This window comes from Delphinus delphis, chromosome 9 (assembly GCF_949987515.2).
Source record: "Delphinus delphis chromosome 9, mDelDel1.2, whole genome shotgun sequence".
In the NCBI taxonomy this organism is placed as follows: Eukaryota; Metazoa; Chordata; class Mammalia; order Artiodactyla; family Delphinidae; genus Delphinus; species Delphinus delphis.
This window is the reverse complement of record NC_082691.1, coordinates 85,149,204-85,171,041: the sequence shown is the minus strand read 5'-3', so window position 1 is coordinate 85,171,041 and position 21,838 is coordinate 85,149,204. Positions and strand designations below refer to the sequence as shown.

At 42.4% G+C, this 21,838-nt stretch overlaps 1 protein-coding gene across 1 annotated transcript; it reads right to left on the bottom strand.

Annotated features, from left to right (window-relative positions):
* Positions 1 to 837: 837 nt before the first annotated feature.
* Positions 838 to 21,589, bottom strand: CPA2 (carboxypeptidase A2). The gene is given in 16 exon segments (XM_060019999.1): positions 838 to 1,025; positions 7,315 to 7,392; positions 8,888 to 8,894; positions 9,423 to 9,621; positions 11,191 to 11,286; positions 12,432 to 12,458; positions 12,460 to 12,486; positions 12,488 to 12,525; positions 14,226 to 14,324; positions 16,196 to 16,297; positions 18,024 to 18,116; positions 18,725 to 18,777; positions 18,780 to 18,858; positions 19,560 to 19,647; positions 21,524 to 21,558; positions 21,560 to 21,589. Coding segments are annotated over 16 exon segments (1,239 nt in total).
* Positions 21,590 to 21,838: the final 249 nt, after the last annotated feature.

Below are 21,838 nucleotides of genomic sequence, written 5' to 3'. Positions count from 1 at the left end.
AAAAGGAATAATCAGGGGCTTCCCTGGTGGCTCAGTGGTTAAGAAGCCACCTGCCAATGCAGGGGACACGGGTTCGAGCCCTGGTCTGGGAAGATCTCACATGCCGCAGAGCAACTAAGTCTGTGCATCACAACTACTGATGCTACGCTCTAGAGTCCGTGAGCCACAACTACTGAAGCCTGCACACCTAGAGCCTGTGCTCCACGACAAGAGAAGCCATCTCAATGAGAAGCCTGTGCACCGCAATGAAGAGTAGCCCCTGCTCGCTGCAACTCGAGAAAGCCCACGCGCAGCAACAAAAACCCAATGCAGCCAAAAATAAATAAATAAAATAAATAAGTTTAAGGAAAAAAAATTACAAATCTTTAAAAAAAAAAAAAGAAAAGAAAAGAAAAAGGAATAATCAGGCTTCCCTGGTGGTGCAGTGGTTAAGAATCCGCCTGCCAATGCAGGGGACACAGGTTTGAGCCCTGGTCTGGGAAGATCCCACATGCTGCGGAGCAACTAAGCCCATGCAACACAACTACTGAGCCTGTGCTCTAGAGCCTGTGAGCCACAACTACTGAGCCTGCGTGCCACAACTACTGAAGTCCGTGAGCCTAGAGCCCGTGCTCCGTAACAAGAGAAGCCACTGCAATGAGAAGCCCGCGCACCACAACAAAGAGCAGCCCCCACTCACTGCAGCTAGAGAAAGCCCACGCACAGCACCGAAGACCCAATGCAGACAAAATAAACAAATAAATAAATAATAAATTTATTTTAAAAAATAAATAAATAATCACAGCCCAACTTTGCTTCAAACCAAAGAGCTTTTAATGGTGTTTATTCCCAAGAGCCTTAATAGGGGTGGTCTCACACATGCTCCATGACTGTCTTCAAGCCAAACCAGGTCTCTTTCACTGTGGGTAGGATCTAATTGGCCAGCAGAAGGAACTCATATCGATCTGTGTTTCCCAGTTCAAATTCAAATGATTATTTGATTCCAGAGTCATAGGACCAGTCAATGCTTCCTCCACTGGCTTGGTCTGAAGGGCAAATGAGAATAAAGTCTGGTTATACTATTCCCACTGGCCTCTCACAGCTATGTAACCTCTATATTAAGTTCCACCACTATCAAAAATAAGTCAGGCCCCTATCTGCATGGACCTTGAGAACAGGGATAGCTTAGTAGAGGGCCATGCTTATGAAAAAATACAAGATTAATTTGAAAAGCAAAAGGTGTTACTCAAATGGACACTATACTTAGCCTTCCTTTGGTGTTCTTAGGAGCCTCTGGCTTCACCCACCCATTTGGAATCCTGCCTGCTCTCCTACTGGCATCTTCTACAGCTTAGGGAGGCTACACCACTTCCTTCTTCAGTTGGGTGCTAGGTGTAAACATTGTTTCCTCTGGTGGGAGAGAAGGGGTTACAAATAGAGGAAGAGATTTGGTCCCTGCTCTCAGGGGACTTTCAGTATAAGGATGGAAAAGGCTTTGCTCTGATAACAAATAACATGCCCAGCACCTATATGTGTGAGTAAAACCAACAATGTGCACCTGTGTAATATGTGGCCACTTACATGACAAATGATAAAGGAAGGTAGCATTAGCCTACAAAGACTTTTGACAAATCATGACTCAGAAGAGCTAAGCAATAGGTCGGCTCTGAGGCCCATCCGAGGGAGGGCAGGTAGAGGTCAAATGGAGTCACCTAATCCCTAAGAATGGGGCTGAGCAAAGGGGAAGACCAGGGAGGTTATACCAGGGAAAAGTAGGACTAGTGGTTAATATTGGGAATTAACACGATGAACTCATGTGTCTTGTGTCTTTGCCTTCACCCACAGCAGCAGTAGTAGCACCTGGTAAATAACAAACACCAAATGGCTGCTGATTTGAACTGAATTTTCCTGGGTACCAAAATTACTAACTTATACCTTTGGTGTGGTCACATGACACAGATGATCCCACTAAGAGGTCCACAGTGGACTGGCTTCGGATTGAATCCTGACTCTGCAAATCATTATTTGGGTGACCTAAGACAGTCACTTATCTGAATCCCAAACGTTTCTTCTGTCAAATAAGGATAATACTACTACTTACTTCATAGGGCAGTGAGAATTAAATAGGATAATATAATGCTCATGATTCGATCAATTGTTGAGTGCTTATTAAATGTGTTAGACGTTATGCTAAATTGGTTTATTTAATCCTCACCTGTGTCACAAGTAGATATTAGTATTAGTCCCATTTTACAGATGAGGAAATCTCAGAGAGATTAAGTGAAGGAGATGGGATAATATATGTAGAATAGGCATTCAGTAAATGTCAGTTGTGATTATAATCATCATTATCAATAAATGACTAAGATCCCATCAGAAAAGTTGGACCACATTAAGGATCAGAGGTATCTGGAGGAGAGTAGTTCACCAGGAAACTAACAAGCAACATTTATATAGTGCCTTCGAGTTAGTGAACTCTTTTATTCTACATTCTATCTTTAGAGCTTCTCAACAACCCATTTCATAGATGAAAAAACCAAGGGAACCTGGTTTGAGTGACCGGGCTTGAGTGACCTGCCCAAGGTTACTTGGTTCCAAAGTGATGGAACTATAACTCAAACCCAGACCTCTCTCCCCAAGGTCTGTGTTTTATTTCCCCCTGAGAAAGGCTCAAGTAACAACTTCTGGACCAAACACCTGTTGTGATGCAGCTCCTTATAGACCTTTCCAGATGAGAAACTGCCCAGAAAATGTCTCACCCACCACAGACGTCCAGCCATGTCTTGGGTGGAGCGAAGCAGGTATTCAGCCCAGAGCTGCATACCAATCAGGGGCAAGAGGCAAAAAGTACTTAACTGGGACTCGTTCTTAGAGGCAGTGCTTGTCCAAGCTGGAATGAGGCCAGAATCAAGGATAACAGAGTCAGCTCTGGACAGAGATGCAGCAAGAACTTGATTAACCATTAATGGTCACATTACAAAAGATCAGACAGTAAACCCTATACTTGTCTGACATTTGCTTAATGGAAGTATCTTCAACATCTGTGACTTTACCAAAAAAAACATACTAAATGTAGGCCTTTCAAGGTCTACAGTACTTGTAAATACCTCAGAAAAGGAAGGTGGAAAACTAGATCCCTTGTAATAAAATGGCTGAGACCCCATGTATGTGTCTCAGGGGCAAATGATGCCATTCTGCTGACATTCTGAACTCGAGCCTCCACTCAGAGGTGGCCAACAGGAGAAAACATGTATTCCTCAGCCTCAAGTGGCCATAATGGCCTTCTACCCCACTGTCACCACAGCCCTCCTCCCTGGAGGTTCTCCCACCAAAGGGGAGGACATGGAACACAGTTAAAAAGGTCTGGGCAACTGTAAGATCAGTCTTCCCAGAGAATAGCCTAAAAAATAAGTAGATAGAGCTCCAAAGCTGTTCATTACATTTGACTTGAGAATCGCCTAAAAGAAAAAGAAGTTTGTGCCAATATGTTCATAGTAGCACTATTTAGCAAAAAGCTGAAACAATCCAAAGGCCCAATAACTGGGATATAGCAGTATAATTGAATAACAAATACCTAGAGCGGAAATAACATAAAACTATGTAGGAAATGTACAATGGAATACTACTCAGCCATAAAAAAAATGAAATAATGTAATTTGCAGCAACATGGATGGACCTAGAGATTATATACCAAATGAAGTCAGAAAGATATACCATATGATAGCACTTATATGTGGAATCTAAAATATGACACAAATGAATTTATCTATGAAACAGAAACACACTCACAGACATAGAGAACAGACTTGTGGTTGCCAAGGGGGATGGGAGAGGGATGGATTGGGAGTTTGGGATCAGCAGATGCAAACTATTATATAGAGAATGGATAAACAACAGGTACTACTGTATAGCACAGGGAACTATATTCAATATCCTGTGATAAACCATAATGGAAAAGACTATGAAAAAGAATATATATATGTATAACTGAATCACTTTGTTATATAGTATAAGTTAATACAACATTGTAAATCGATTATACTTCAATAAAATAAATTTTGGGGCTTCCCTGATGGTGCAGTGGTTGAAAGTCTGCCTGCCGATGCAGGTGACACGGGTTCGTGCCCCGGTCCAGGAAGATCCCACATGCCGCGGAGCGGCTGAGCCCGTGAGCCATGGCCGCTGAGCCTGCGCGTCCGGAGCCTGTGCTCCGCAACGGGAGAGGCCACAACAGTGAGAGGCCCACATACCACAAAAAAAAATAAATAAATAAAATAAATTTTTTAAAGAACTATATGGGAAATGATGTTACATGAAAAAAAGCTAAACGCAGACATTGATTACAACTAGATAAATATATTTGTGTTCAATGACAAAACATTAATGAAATTGAAACTGATAATAAAGTATAATCATTATTAGACTCTTTTTTCTATGAAGTTTTAAAAATACATCATAATAGCAAAAAAGAAAGAGAGAAAGAGAGAAAACCATAATCTGGAAAAAAAGAGAAACTTTCATGCTCTGAAATATTACCAAATCTGTAGTTTTGGGATTTCCATTAAGTGTTCTGGATATGGTGAGTAAACTATTACTCCTCTGCTCTCCAAGACTCCCATTAAGAAAACCATGACTGGGACCTCCCTGGTGGCACAGTGGTTAGGAATCCACCTGCCAACGCAGGGGACCCAGGTTTTATCCCTGGTCCAGGAAGATCCCACATGCCGTGGAGCAACTAAGCCCATGCACCACAACTACTGAGCCCATGTGCCACAACTACTGAAGGCTGTGCGTCCTAGAGCCTGTGTTCCACAACAAGAGAAGCCTCCGCAATGAGAAGCCCGCGCACTGCAAGGAAGAGTAGCGCCCGCTCACCACAACTAGAGAAAGCCCACAGGCAGCAACAAAGACCCAACGCAACCAAAAATAAAATAAATTTTTTTTAAAAATCAAGTATGCTTTAAAAAAAAAAAGAAAAGAAAAGAAAACCATTACTAACAAGTGTGCTCTCCCTCAGATTCCCACCATCACCCTCTTACAGATAGAGCTACGTCAGTGTCCCCAGCATGTCAGCACACTCTCCTCTTGTTCAAGCCTGATCTGCCCACCTCTGCTTATCCCTTTCTTGCCCCTATTCTCCCCCTTTGGAACAGCACTGCCTTGGTCATTTCTTCTCTCTCCTATATCTTCCACCTCTCCCTCTCTATTGTTCCTTTTCCCACAGTCAATAAACAAATCTCTTATCTCAAAAACAAAACCCTCCATTCCTCTCTCTCCTTCCCTTCTCATCCATGCTCCTCTGAAGAGTAGTCTACTCACTGGGCCTCCCCTTCTCCCATTCCATGTACTCCTCCAGTAACCCTCACTCTTCTGAAACTGCTCTGGTTACAGTCACCATAAGCTAGTAATGAAAACCCAATGGTAAATGTTCTGTCCTCTTCACATTTGACCTTTTTGTCATTGTTAACCACTGCCTCCTTCCCAACAATTGCTCCTTCCCTGATTTCTGAAATGCAAGGTTTTTGGCCTCTCTGCCCAGCCCTGCTGCCATGCCCTCCATCATTGCTAACCACTTCTGCTGCTTAACATCTTACTCCCCTCCTCTGTCCAGGGCTTTTCCCACTTCAGATGACCTCCTTGCTCTCCTGTTCCAACCACCTTCCCTGTGTCAACTACCCTTAAATCTCTCTCTCTGCAGAATCCCAGGGGTATACAGCCCAAAGCCTACAGGACATCTCCACTTGAAAACACCACACTTATCTCAACCTCAGTATGTCTAGAGCTGAACTCATCTTTCCAACCCCACCCCTCCTTCACCTTCCTGGATGTCTCCCTCAGTTAATGGCACCATTCAATGACCATCAGTGAGAAACTCTCCACTTCTGATAAACGACAAAAAACTTTTGATTTTACCTTGTAAATGTCTCCCTTCATTCCTCACTGGCACTGCTGTAGTGTGAGCCATCATCTCTCCTCTGAACTGTTCCTGCTCTTCTTGTGGGATGTTCCTACTTCTAGTCCATCATCACTACATCCTCCATGTTGCTGCTAATGTGTTTTATCTAAAACACAATGCCTCAGTGCGCTCGCTGCCCTGCTGAAAATGCTCCAATGGCTTCCAGAATCCTTTGGGTTAAAACCTAAATTCTTTAATATGGCACACAAAAACTTGAACTCCCCCAACTCTTGTTACCACCTTCATTCCTTCTTGTAGTTCACAGAGCCCATAATGCAGTTTCACACATCTGTGCCTTTGCATGTGCTGTTAATGAGCCAGAATGTCCCATTCCTCTTCCCCTTCTCTAGCCTTCAAAATCCTGCCCTCTTCCTAGATGAAATCAAATCCCCCCAACTTTCTAATACTTTTGTACCATGTATAGCCTACTATTGCACATATCATACTAAAGCTTTTCTTCCCATTCATCTCCCATATTAAACAGTGAGTTCTCTGTGGGTTCATTATGTCTCCAGTACTTGGAGACAGGTATATAATCATATACAATGATTAGCACATAATATATGCTCAATAAAAGCGTGTGTTTTAGGCACAGTGGGTGCCTACAAAAGTCATTTGTTTCCAAAGGATCCATGGGCATGGGAGCACTAGGGAACTCCTGGGCATTCAACTGTGGGGTCCTGAGTTTCTGGCTTTGTCCATAACAAAGTGAGGGGATTCCTTTGGAGGACTAAGAATCTGCATGTGGGTGCATTAGGATTTCCAACAGCGCTGCAGTCATTTCTTGTTCTTATCTCGATTTACTATGGGAGAGAGGAGCATCGGGAAGTCTGACAGCAGGCTCCCAAGCTTTATACCTGCCATTGCCATTACTCCTGACATGTCCTCCTCTTTGTTTCCCCAAGCTCTGCATGGACAAATGGCTGCAACAGGGTCTATCCACTGAAACCTCTGGGTCCTCTTAAGAGTTGCACCCATTCTGTCCCCACATACAGTCCATGGGTTTACTTATGGTGTGAGCCTCTCTTAGTCAAGAAATGGGTAATTAATAAAAGTGGTAACTTAGGTCAGAGTCTTGATAAATGCCCATTTTCAGGCAAAGAAATTCCACATAATGAGAGTGAGCCATTAAGGATCAGGACAAGCAGAGCAGAGAAGACACAACTCAAATATTTAGGAAGTTCTTTGCTCTAAATACCACATAGTAAGTATATCATGGAGGAGATCTAGCCTCGCCGAAGAAAACTGTGTTAAGTTTGGGTTCCCTGCATTTTTAAGGCCTACCCGTTTCATGTCAGAGCATTTAAAGGCTTTGACCCCAAATCACATGGTGCCTGCTATCTTAGTGGGTCATTTGTAAAAACACGTTAGATACTTACAGATGACTGAGCAGACAGGTCCCATTTTGTACTTGGTGCTGTGCAGGCTTGTCAGAGACTGGGCAGCCTTTTGGGCCACTTCATTTTAGAGTGAGAGAACCAAGGAAAGGTGGATAGATAGTGCTTGTCTCTTGGAAGAACAGATGCCCAGTTGCAGAATGTAGAATGGGACAGTCTGATGAACTGGACTCTGGTTAATTAAGCACAACACCCTTTTTGTTTCAACCATTTTCACTGGGAAGTAAGCACAAGTTCACTTCTGTTGGCTCTGAAAATACAACAGACCCTCGTTGTTTATTTGATCTTTCAGGTTCTTGCAATAAATACACTGGGGTCATTATTTTGCCACCAGCTCTCCTTGTTCAGGAGTGTGGATGGAAATAGGGTGGGAGTAAGGGGCTAAAGAGAATGTGTACTGACTCAAGGATGTATCCAGGAAGTTGGTTTTCTTTTTTAAACTAGATCCCTACATTGGCTTATTTCCCTATGATTGTCTCTTTTTCCAAGAAGTAGAGCTCAGGAAAGTATTTTCCATTATTTGAGGGTTCCAATTTTGACTGATTGAGGCTTTACTGTCCTTGCTAGGGATAAATGTAAGGTCTTGAACTTGGGTCCAGGAAAACGACTGTACAATTACCAGATGGGGGAAACCTGGCTCAGCAGAATACTCAGAGAGCCTGGGGGTTTCGGCTGTCAATGAGCCCAACATGAGTCAACGGCACGACGCCACTGCCAAAAAACTAATGTGACCCTCAACTGCATAAGCTGGATGAGGGCAGTTACGGTCATGCTCTGCGCTATGCTTGTTAACCCCACAACGCGAGTTTTACATTCACTTCTGGGAGCTGCCCTTGAAGAACACAGACAAATCAAAGCATATTCGTAAAATAGCAACCAGAAGGGTGAGGGAAGTTGGGGACATATTCTGAGGGCTTGAAGGGACGGGGGTACTTAGCAAGGATAAGGAAAAACCTAGGAGAAGCAGGTTACTACCTTCAAGTAATTAATGAATTTGTCTCTCAAAGGGAAATAAACTTACTCTCTGGAGCAAGACGATAAACCAGGGCTGGTATGTGAAAACCATAAGCAGAAGGCTTGAGCTCAAACAATCAAATCTGCCCCAACATGGAAAAGGCTCCCTTGGAGGCAGGGAGCTATCCAATCATAGGCTGGATGACTATATGGTAGAGATTTAAGCACCAGGTTTAGGTAACGTAAGGTTATCTAGAGCTACTAAAAGTACCTTTGATATTCAACTCTGACATTCTCTCTCCCTTGATTCAACCTTCAGTGATAATATTCACCACCAAAACCCTGAAAACTGCCTTACAGGGGCTAAAATGCAACTGATAAGATGAAAGATACACCTGAATTTGAATAATCTATTCCATTTCTGCTAGCTGCTGACAACAATCTAGTTGAAAGTAAACTGACCAAAAGGTCCCATCTCAGGGCTTATCTCTAATATATGGGTTTCAAAAACCAAGCCTAAAAGCCAAATTGGAAATATTTGCACATTCTCTTCAGCTGGGGTAGCACTTGCTCAATTATAAGCAGCCCCCTGAGATGTCACCATCTGACTTAAGGCTGCCACCAGTTTGCTCATTCCTGAAACAGGAAAGACGATGGAGGGTATCAAGTGATACCTTAGGGAAGTGTTTTATGCCCAGCATACACCAGTGCAGCATGATGACGGATCACAGAGCCAAAGACACCAGGAAGGTATAAGGCAAAGAGCTGAGAGGCAGCATTGCTTAGCATAGAGCAACTGACTACAGATCCAAGAGCTTCAGGTCCAAATCCAAGTGATTATTTCCTAAGCAACAGAAAACACATTCTGGGAATTTATAGTCGAATCAGGCTCCTGCTCATCTAGATAAAGGCAACAATAATTTCATGAATTCTATTTTCCAAGGAAATTTAATTTAGGCAAGTCTTTCAAACCTTTGCCTGTGTCACAATCTTCTCAGTGGTTGGACATATTATGTCTCATTCATGTTTGTAACCTGTCACAAGTATCCCCCCATCTCAATACCTATCTTTATGACTGAAACTTATTTGTCCACACCATGGATGTTTGTATCTGAAATGAAGTTTCAGAAACTTACCAGCTCATCAAATTTATGTGACTCGGCACATGTATACCCATAGGGGAACATCAGCAGCTGGGAATAGCTGTGGAAGGTAATGAAGGCCGTGACTTTTCCAGGACTCTTGGTAAAGTCCACTATGGATTTCACTTCAACTTCAGAGTTGGCACTGGGTCTATGGTATGAGTCAGAGCAAGGGTTGTTGCTGGCTCCAGGTTGTGATGGGATGCAGAAGATGCCAAGTGAGAACAGTGAGCTTTAAGGAGACAGTGTATGGAGGCAGTTACCATGCATCACTTCAGTTCCTCCTCTGGAAATCAGAGCAAGATTGTCATTGTGTTAGATTGAATTACTACCTAAAGACACAGTCAGGAGACCTAACTCAAGAGATTCTGGACACATCTCTCTTCTTTAAAAACATGGCTCCTCTATATGGCAGAAAGAACTATCAAATTAAATCATCTCCTCTCTGTGGGAGTTGTTGGAAGAAAAGCTAGATTTAATATTATAGATGGAATTCCTGCATTGGGTGGGAGTTCAGCAAGCTCATTTTCTGGGACTTCTTCCAATTCTTAGAGCCCAAGAGTAGAAGATTCTATGCATCTGTACTTCTAAGTCACAAAGCCACAAATGCAAGGAACCTCTGATACCCTTTTCTGTGGTGAGGAAGTCACAATTACTTTTGACAAAAAGGCTACCTTTGGCCTCATTTTCTCAGCTACTGGAGTTACCCATGACCACTGAAGTGGGCCCACTGTGGCCTGGCCAGGGCTCTGAATGCTAGAGAAACTCTGAAGGGACAGGTAGAGGCTGGGACTCCACAGAGTCTCTAAATGATATGGACAAAATATATATACAACCTATCACCTCATCTGGAGATTATTTAATAAGAACAACAAGCCAGGAAAAATTTTGACTTTGACTTGCTGGACATTGTTCAGTATTTTGGATCTGATGCTTTGATTTTTTTCTTTCCTACACTAAAAAAAAAAAAAGAATTTGTAAAAGCGATGAATGAAGTTGCCACTCATCCATATCCTGTCAGTGTATCTTTTCTTGGTTCAATGATTCTCATTAATTCATCTGTCCTTCAAGTCTTTAGTGATTGCCTTCTATGTGCCAGACACTATGCTAGGTGTTAGGAACACTACAGTGGAAAAGACAGTTTCTAATGTTACTGCTATCATACCTAATGAGGAAAAACCAAATACATTTTAACTCTGTGATTAGAGAAACATAAGGGGTTTTAACTGGTGCCTGAAAGCAAAAAGGAGCCCCCCAACCAGCCTGGCACTGGACCCCGAAAAATTAGAGCTGTAAGTCAACAAAGGCAGAGCAGGAAGCAAGTATTTTCTCTTTGAATCTATTTTGAAAATAAATTTCTTAATCTTATTCGTACTTCATTTTAGTTTTCTTTCTCGAAGCATCCATAGATGATGTAATGCTTCTCCTGTGACTAGATCCCAACCCCCTCTAGTGGTTGGTTCAGGGCTTCCTGGCGCTTCCCACCACCACACAAAGTCTTGCTCTGGAAGCTCAGAAGCTGAGCCGGGATACAGCTTATGGGAAAACCAAGATGTGAGACAAAATATATTAAATGCTCCTCAGAGCTCAGTGACAGCACTGTGTGCCTGTGAAGGGAATTTAGTGAAGTGTTTTTCAAATAGGTTTTTAAATAGCTTCAATCCTGAATGGGCTTAGCAGGCTGACAGCACTGCAGAGCCATGCAAATAGCTATCTGGCCAGACAACATCTGACTATCCCTGGGGGAAAGTCCCCATGCTCACCTCCAAAACCCACATCCCAGTTCCGGTTAGGATCAACACCAACACTGAGGCTTCCAGATACCTTGAACTGGGTCTTCTGCCACATACGATTCTTTAAAATCCCAACAGAAAGAAAATACAGAAAAAAAAAAAAAAGACGGTCATTCAGTCCAATGAGAAGTTTCCTTTAGAATTTTGTTAATTTCTCCCAATCCCTCACGGGAAGGCCCTTTTGGAATTGCACTCATTTCCCTTGCCCACAGACTTGACCAGTAGTCCTCACACAGGGTTCTGCTTGGAGCTTCTCGGCCGTCTCACCAAGGCGAGAAGTAAATAAGCCCCCATCTCCTCCAATGAATACCTGCTAAACCATGTTCCGTAGAACCACAGTCCTCTCAAACGTTAACAATACAATAACAACAAAAAACAAAAATTAAAAAACAAAAAAATAGTGGGGAGAGCCCGAGGGTTCTGTGATAGAATATTTTGGGAAAATAACAGGGTTAAATTGGCTAATTTACTTCAGAATTTCTGAAGGTTTTTTTTAATGCTTTAATGTTTTTTATCAAGCTCCAAGAGAGGGATACAGTGGGCGGTATTTCCCAAACTTGACTGTGGAACCCTTTATTCATAGGGTATCTCATGAGATGAGTACTACTATTTCTACAAGTTCCTTCTGAACACGCGTTGAAAAATGCTATCGTAGTCTGCTGTCTTCAAAAATAAACTTGAAGCTCTGATTCATTCTGAATATACATGGGGTCACAGTTGCCATAATGGTGTTGTGTAATGAGATTTTTAAAGAAAAAAAAACTGCATAACTTGTTTTTGTGATATAACAGAGGATTTCTTCTACAGATTGTAAGTAAAATGCCAGATGCATTGTACTGCCTACCTAAATCCTACAGCAATCTAATTGTCAGCAGGTAACATCCGCCTCCTCTTTTCTATCAATCCTACCATCAAAACACAGGGATAATTGGAACAAATCTCCTAGGTGACTCACAGTGAACACTGAACTCTAATAGCCCAGCCTAACAGCTGAAATGGGCTCTGACCAAGGCAATATGGAAAGATATCATGTGTTGGAAAATGAAATGATTGTAAACATCACTATATGCCTCAATTCAGGGCCACTACTGAGAGATGAGGCATTCCATTTAGGGTAAATCAAGAACAGAAAATCACTTTTGTTTTGTTTTGAAGTTCCTACACATCTCCTTAAATTCTTGTTGAAGAGAAAAAGTCCAGGCTTCCTTTGGTTTGAGAGAACACTTAGCCATCAGAGCAGCAGGAAGATGTCCATCATATCCAATCAAAGTGATGGATGGGTCATTTCCATAATCAGAGGCAATCTGAGCAGAGACAACATATATGTCAATCTCACACTCCCCTTTCACCAGGGAACAGAGGAGAGAATATTAAGGCAATGTGTTTTTTCCAAACATAAACTAACACTGCTGGTCAGTGAGAGTCTTCCAGGACTACAGTCCAATCTCCTATTAACGTGTTTAATATGCCAGTGTCGATACTTTTATTTCCAATCAGAATAATTTACTTATATTAAATAAAAATCAGGTACCACTTATCCATTATCTCTCAAAAGCAGGATTCTTCCAATTAATTTTAGTGAGGCATTTTGCAATGGTGGGCAACTGTGTTTGTGGCTCAGAGGGATCTATGAACCAAAGAAATCTTTTCAGTTTCCTTAATCACCACACAGGCTATACCTTCTCAAAAGTACTCACGACCAACATCAGATTACTTAATTATGCAGAGACTTCTCTAAAGACCCAGAGAACCAGTTAAATTCCATTTGGGGAATTACATTTCTACTTGTGATCAATTGCAGTAGAGTTGAGGTTTCTGCTGGATTAAAATTTATTCATTTCCTGTGCTCAGCCATCCTAAGGCATTATTATTCAACTGTTAAATATCCATTTCATAATACCCTAAAGGTAACTGCATTTTAATTGAAGGGAAAAATGTATCAGCCGGTAAGCACGTGGTTGCACATGCTTGAATGATCTGATGTGGATTGATTTCCTTTGCTCATGAATTAACATTCTGATTTATAGCATGTCATTTTTGAATTACTTAAGAAATACCAGACTAGGTCACACCCAGAACGGTGTCCTGACTCTAATTCCAATGAACATGTGGAAGAGACATATCGCTACACCCTAACTTTAAGTGAGATTTGGAAATTTTTCAGAACCCAAAAACCCTCAACGAGTTCGTTCCACTTTGTATCTGTAGGTCAAAGTAAACTCTTCTAGCCCATTTATATTCTCTATCTAAGCTCCTTTTGTGATTTTATAGATCTCTAGTACATCGTGCCACAGCCCTAGGAGCTCCAGGCAGCAAAGCAATGTTCTCTAATCTGTTCTTATGCTGAAATCTGACTCTTGGTGTCCTTACTTGCCACCCTCTTAATCTCTTTTAGCTCACTATCTTTTCTTTTTTAATTTATTTCATTTATTATTTTTGCCTGCATTGAGTCTTCATTGCTGTGCATGGGCTTTCTCTAGTTGCGGCGAGCAGGGGCTACTCTTCGTTGCAGTGCACGGGCTTCTTATTGCAGTGGCTTCTCTTGTTGCAGAGCATGGGCTCCAGACACGCGGGCTTTAGTAGTTGTGGTACGCAGGCTCAGTAGTTGTGCCTTGCGGGCTCTAGAGCAGACGCTCAGTAGTTGTGGTGCGCGGGCTTAGTTGCTCCACGGCATGTGGGATCTTCCCAGGCCAGGGATTGAACCTGTGTCCCTGAACTAGCAGGTGGATTCTCAACGACTGCGCCACCAAGGAAGCCCATAGCTCTCACTATCTTTTAACAGAGCATGCAGTGGCCAGCAGGTTGCGGGAGTACGGAGGTACCTGCCAGGGTGCTGGGTGGAGCAATACCAAATTAGGTTTGAATGGGTCTGTTTCCTGACTGTGTGACAAGAGAAGGACTTGGGATGAGAGCGTCAGCCATAGGACCACAGGAATTGCTGTGAGGTTAGGTGGGGCCTGACCCCAGAAAGACAAAATAAATGGGGAATTTGGAGTAAAATGACCTTATTTGCAGTTCACAGTGCAGTAGCTTGTGTAACCTACTCACCGGCATGGATCCCAGCCTCTAGCCAGATAGCCAGCTTGTCTCCTCCCGTGCTGAACTGCAAAACAAGTGTGGAAATGTGAATGGCTCCACCACCACACACCCCTTGTCTGTTCCTCTTTCTGTACTTGATGTGATTGAGAAGGAGGAGGTGTAGACAGTGATGCTGTCAATTAGCTTTTCATTTAACGTAGGGTTTTTTTGTCCCTTTCCTTTAATATAAACTTAAATACAGGCTAACAAGAAGGGCATCATTTGATGTTTGTAAAAAATCATTGCAGATAACGTGATGACATGAAAATATGTTCATCATATGCCATAAATTTTTAAAAATAGATTACCAAATAGTATGATACCATTTTTATTTCTTAAAAGGCTAGCTCATGTGTATGTATATATATGTACACACACAGACATAGGAGAAAAAGGGAGGGGAAAAGAAAAGAGAGGAAAAAATAGACAGATATACAACAAAATGTTAATAGCTATCAATCCCATAGTTGTGAAATTAGTAAAATAGGGATGTTTTTCATTTTTTGTTTCTCTGTTCTCCATTTTTTGCAATGATTGTGTTATTTTTGTAATAAAAATGCTTGTGGTAATCTTCTGAGTCCTTCATAAAAACAGGATGGTAGGGTCTGGAAGTCCTTTCCAGAGTTTAAATTTTATGATCTAAGGGACTCAGTTTTATTTGGAACAGTGGCTTTGCCAATTGAATCAGTAAATGGGGAGGAAAAGATTATTTTTGCACCATCAACTTCTATCTTCCTGCAGCATTCTAAACATCACAGATAAGGTAAATGAGAAATGTAAATCCCTGCTAAAAATTACTTTCCAAGCGTTTTGAGAGTTTTAAAGTGTTTCATGCTTTTTCCTCCAAAGAGCTCACATAGGGGACTTTGGAAAACAAATAACATTCTCAACCACGAACCACCGAAACACCCGGGAGAAGGAAAGTCCAGGAAAATCCAAGGGGGAGGAGAATCTGGGGTTTCCTGACCCAACTGTAGGAGAAACAGGGAAAAGGAAATCAAAAGAAAAGAAGGTAGTAAATATGAGCAAATGTGCCGCGGTGTCATAAAGTAGGCAAACCACTCCTCCCAGGCCTCCTTCGGGAGAACCGCTCTGGAGAAATCCATCTGTCCCAGTGAGTCCGTTGGTCCTCAGCCATAATGTTTCCAAATTTAGCAGGGAGTTGTGACATTATCTTCCCCCCCACCCTTAACAAACTCTTTCTAGGAAATCTGGGGAAATACTTTTCACTCTTTTGCAAGGCAAGGTGAAAAAGCTTGAAATTATCAGCACTAACTGTTGTCAGCGTGTACAGGTTGAAGTAAAACCATAACCTTTTTCCGGCTAGCAAGTAAAAAATGCCTGCGTTTCAGGGCATTTGCCTTTACCATTTGGTTGCCCATCATTCTGCACACCACAAGAACTGTTTTGGTTTTAAATGCGGCTCCAGCAAGTACGGAACTTTTATCTCTTTTTCTTTTTTTTTTAAACTCTCGGTTTAAAAAAAAGAAAGAAAGAAAGAAACGAGTAAAAGAAAAACAAGGCACAGCACGGCTACCTTGATTAATTACAGAATACCTCCCCCTTCCCAGCTCACCCAGGGGCCCGAACCACCTCCCCCTTCCTCTGTTCCTATTGGTGCATACGCCTGTTTCCCTGAGAGCAAATCTATCAAGAGGAGAACATTAATTCACTCCTGCAGACCTGCGTCAGCTCGCGCAATAAAAAGAAGAAGAAAGGGAGGTGGGGGAAGCAGGGAGGTGGATAGTCAAAACCAGCAAGGACTGGTTAGGAGAGGAAAAAAAAAAAAAAAAAAAAGGAACAGCTCTGCAGGCAGAGACTGTACTGACGGCCCGCCTGGGAAGACGGGGATTCTAGAAGCATCGAGAGGAAAAAATCATCACTGCACCTGTGTACCTTGAGCTCGTTCATGGGCCGGTTTTTGAAAGAATAGACAATGTTCATTTTGCTCACTAGACCAGGGTGCTCAGCAACGAGGTTATCCATTTCTCAGGAAATCTGAAATGTTTAAGATGAAGAAATACACATTTGCAAATGAATAATCTGGTGCATCCATTATGACTTTTCTCTCTCCTCCATTTCCATTCCCTCAGGGAATGGAGAGGGCCACTCGGCAGATGCTGTGGGACTGGGGACGCTGGAATCAAAGCTAAGAGATGATGAGTCACTGGGCATCCGTAGGGGCTGGGAAAAGGGAAGCCATTTTGTGGCAGCGGAGCCGGCTCTTTCCAGTTTTGTGCTTCAAACAAAGTAGCACTGCTTTGGTTGCCCTGTGGCTTGCCTCAAGCCAGCTCTGAGGTGGAACTTCCCCAGCCAGAAAGCATCTTCCCCTCACTAGCAGAGGAACACAAATGGTAGTGGCACCAAAAAAAAAAAAAAGGTGATTTAGAAGCAGACGCTGCAAAACGCAGCCGGGTTGGTTCAGGCCGGGGCATCGGGGTGCCTGCCTCAGAGGCACTTCTGCCACAAGCCACTTCGGCTCCTATTTGCAGGGCTGATTGCAATCCTGTACAGCTGGGGCACCCAAACTGTGTCCATTACTGGGCTTGAGACATGTCTGGGCATGTCTGGAGAGTGCTCGGCATGAAAACGGCTCCTCCAGCTGTTGCCAGCATTTGGTCTCCATAGGACGTGTACAGCAATTTGTGAGGCCAGGCAAAGGAGGGAGCGCATCCTGTTTCGGCCACTCCCTTTTCCCCCTCACTCTCTGTACTGGTCCACAGTCCCTACTCTGAAACCCTTTAGGGACCATACATATTTCAAATTAAGATTTGTGTGTGTGTGTGTGTGTGTGTGTGTGTGTGTGTGCAATTTTAAAAAGAAAAATACATTTTACACATGTGGCAGTGCTCCATACTCAAGCACATTAATATTTCTGGCAGTAAAATAAGTGAGTAGCAAGTCAGTTCAGGTCAGATTTTGCCCCTAAATGAGTTTAGTTCGGGTCAGGGTTTGCCACCAAATAAATGCAGGGGGAAAATTGTTTTCTAAGTTCTCTGCATTTTAGAATTGCTGATTTAGGGAATCAGCACCTACCAGACAATCTCCTCTCTGGCTCTTTCCTGCTCCTCCACCTCTCTCCTTAACCCCCAACCCCCATCTCCTCATCCCCTCCCCCACCCTCCCAAATCAGTTAGTGCAAGCAGACACCTGTATCCCCCAAGAAAAGCTATGTGTCACAAAGAGGCAGATGTAGCACTGTCCAGGTGATCCAGGGGAAGGAAGGGGCATTCTTCACACCAACAAAACTCAGGAAAGATAGCAGAGAAATTGCACAAGACTTTGCTGTCATGAGGTCTAGGAGAATTTGGCAGGTTGGGAGACTCCACCGTTGGCTGGAAGTCAGTGGTATCAAGTGTCCCCTGATTCCATCATCAGTGGTAGCCATGAAGCACAGCTCTCAGATGGCTTGTGGGTGGCACAGGTCAGAAATCAGCCAGGGGACCTCGAGGGGACAGTGTGAGCACTAGAGGCTGTCTTGTGCTCACTTAAGCCACTCCTGGACACTTCTAAATAATGCAGTGGCTGCTGGGATGGGCAGATGGGCTTCAGGTCCTAACTTAAGGCAGTGACACTGATACTGGCTGTGAAATCCTAGGGAAATTTGGAGAAGTTAGGAGATAATATGAGAATAATTTCCATTAAATCACCAAGTGGAAGTATAGGCCTTGTTATCAGGGGAAAGCATGGCCCATTTCTCTGATGTTCATTTTGAAACACCTACCTCTTCCAAGGTATAGATAAGCCTCAAAGTTGAAGTTAACATTCTGTTCTCTTCTCTGAGTAATATTTCTTCATTCTCCTTGTCCAAGAGAACCTAAGATAAATCAGTCACACCTATGATTAGTTTATAGCAATGCATTTGAATCTACAGTTGTGAGGGAAGTGGTGACATTCAGGCCCCAATCCCAAGCATTCTTCTTTCTGTCCTATAGGCTTTAGGGTCATGCCTTTCCCTTATTCTGGCAGCACCCTGAAAGGGGATGGGGCATTAATGAGACTTCGGGCCAGACAGATGCTGCAAATATAGGATGACAGTCAGTCCTGTGGCTGTGTTATGGCTCATTCTCCCTTTCTGGGAACCCAGGGTCAGAGGTAACCTCCAATTAAAAACTAAATGAGTAACAACTTATATTTGCCTACTTTGACTCACACTCTTCAGTTTGCCCTTTGTATTTCATGCCAGAGACTCTCTTTTGCCCTTTCCATTACATTTTTTTATTACCATATCCACTTGTACCAAATGCAAAAAAGAGAGGGATAGAACCTTCCTACCCACTGCAGGGGTAGTCCAGACTTCAGGAAGGCCCTAGTGGTACCCACAGGTCCCTTCCCTGGCAGAGGGTACCCAAAGATAAAAGAGGATGGACCTTCAGTTCATATGGACCAGCAAGCCTCTGGAAGACTGGGCTGTGGGATAATTACTTGAACATCTTCAGTCACAATGGAATAAGCAATTCCCTCGGATTGAAGGAAACTTTGACTGCCTGGATGCTGACAAAGGGAACTCAGACATGGATTGTGTCTCCTGGGATGGTGGGTGATTTCCAGAAATCAAGCTGAAAGGGATAAAAGGCCAAGGCAATGACTGGGTCATTCCAGGGAAATGGACAGCTCAGCGTGGATAGATTTCAAGAAATCAATTCGTTATCTATTTTACCTCAAGCCTCCAAGACTAGAATCGTTGTGGAATCGCTATGATGTTGCAAGAAGTGTTTTTAAATGTCCAAGCATCAGCATATGTGTTATATGGTTTTCCCCCCATATGGTTAAATATTAAAACTGGAAGAAGGTAAAGATTATTTAAAACTATGGCAGTTTTTTTAACAGTTGACATTCAGGTGATCCAAATCATTTCATAACAGAATATTAATACTATAAATTATTTAGGAGGGAAATAATGCATTAAAGTTATTCAATAATTTTTCAAAATAACTTTCACATTTGATTTCTCTTTTCGTTCTTACAAAACATCTGTGAGATAGAAGAATGGTATATTTATCCTCATTATACTGAATGGGAGAGAAGTCAGTATGACATTGGGCAAGTCACCTACCTTCTCTGAGATGCAGAAGGTAGATGACTTGCCCAATGTCATACAGTTGGGACTAGAGCCCAGGAGTTCTGGATCCCAGCTCCATGAGTGAGCATTCCATACTTCTCATCAGAGAAGACAAGATACAATCCAAAGTAAGAGATCTTAGTCATCGTGTCTAACTGTGGAGTATTCACTTTGGGAAACAGAAGCCCCCTCCAGGACAGATATCTGAAGATGTTCTTCAGCCTCCAATTCCACCAGAGTTTTTATTTGTTCTTCATTCCTTGGTGTGATCTCAAGAACTTGGTCTCTAAAAAATATTACCCACAGACATGACCTTAAAAACAAAACCTAGACACTGTTTCCTGTTGCTTTCTGCTCCTGTTAGTCTCCGCACATAAGAGGTTAATGCAGCAGTCAGTAATCTCTTTGACAATCAAGAAATTAATAAATAGTATACTGACCCACATCCCCAGAATGAGGAGTTGATAGAATGGCTTTACTTCCCCCAAGGAAATGTTATCTAAATAATAATTAAGAGCTGTACCTAATCCTAGCAGGAACTTTGCCAGTAAAGTTACCTTTCCTTTAGCTAATGATTATCAAGTAACACCTGCTGCTCATAAAGCATCGGCTTTTAAAACTTGTCTGTTCCTGTTTTTCAGAAATAAGTTTTTAAAAGGTAGAATAATTAATTTGGTGCTTATAAGTGCTCAAAAGAGGAATCAAATTTACATCTGGGTAGACCTAGGGTGTTTTTGTTGTTAACTGAAATGTATCAGAGTTCCATCTCCAAACCCCATTCATGTGGCCCAAACTTGGGGTATTGCTAGGGACAATTGAAACCCAGACAAATCATGGTGTGTGTGTGTATGTGTCTCTCTCTCTACACACACACACGCACACACACAATGAGTAATAAAGGATATCAAGGACTCCTTGGCAGCAAAGAGAAGTTGCAAAACAAGAAACAAATATCCTTTAAAAAAAGTTCAGTAGTAGAGCTGGATTTCTTATAGCCCTTCCTTGGTGACAGAGGTTTTTCCTCTCTCCCTTTCTCTGAGTAGGCTGACTTCCTGAATCACCACCCTGCCCATTTATGCAGTGGGGAAGGGATTGGTACAAAGAGCCATAATAAGGGACCAGAACCCAGACCCTCTGAAATCAAGTATCATCCAATTTCCAGTGAACTCCAGTGGAATACATAAGTGATAGAATGTGAGCTCTTCAAGTCTCTTCTGCCTCCCAGTATCCATTGGCCATAGATGGTCTGAAAAATCTTCCATTTGAGTCTCATTCCTTTTGGTTAATGTATAGACTCCCAGGAGTCCTCCTTTAAAATGGGAAGGCACTGGGAAAAGTAATACATTGGGCTAATATTTCCTGGTGTGTGTTCTAAGGAATAAATAAATAAATAAATAAATGTGGGGAGGAGTTTGAGGATCAAAAAAAGGATAGTTGCAGCAACCTAGATCCCCTCTTATAGGTTTACAATATACACTAATTTAGTAAAAGTTCCTAGAAATTCTATAGTTTGTTTAACCCTCTGATTCCCAAATTTATTTGATCATCCACTTTTTGGGGCCAAATTTATTTGGCCACTTCATTAGTTCCCTGGAATACTCTTCAAGAAATGCTGTCTAAAGCTCTTCATAGAATCTTGAAACCAAAGTACTTTGGAGCAAAGATGGATCCTACAAAGCCATGAGAGTTGGATTTGGGCTGAAGTCTGCAGCTCTGGTCCTCCCACTTCATGAGGTCCCACTGCCTAGACACTAGATCTGAAGATGGGAGGACTTAAGGTGACATGGAGGATGAAGTCCGGAAAGGTAGGGAGGCGGATGGCAGAGTAACCCAGCACTTACTAAGATGACACAGAGACAATGACCAAACAGCTTTATTTTCACTGATGTCTGTCATCCCCACATTCTGATCATCAGAAGGGAAAAAGATTAAGGACAGAGAGAAATAGGGTGCATGTGCTCTGTTTTCACTTTTTTTTTCCTTTAAATTCATTCATCTCTTTTTTTATCACTCATTCCTATTATTTCCACTACCTCCTCTCCAAATCTAAAAGAACTCTGAAAATGCTGAACGCTTACACTCATTATTCTGCAACAATCCAGTGAGATATTCTGTGAATCAGGTAAGCAAAATTCAAATAGGCATCAGAAAGCATAACTTACCCCACAGATGTTTCTCCACAGTAGATATGCCCCCAAAAGGACACCAAAAAACAGGATCAATCGCATAGTCAAGGATCTTCCAAGAGTCCAGAATTCAGTGTCACTCCTGAACTTTATTTATAGGGACCACGGCTGAGGCTGACCTGTTGGCAGTCTAAGAACTCAAGTAAATTCCCACATGGTAAAATTCCCACCTGCATGTCAAATTCTCAAGACTGTAGACACCCACCTGTGTGATATCACCAATCCATACATTTTACATTCTTTCAATGAGATAACAAACTTTGATGGAAAGAGAACAAAATTGCTAGAGCA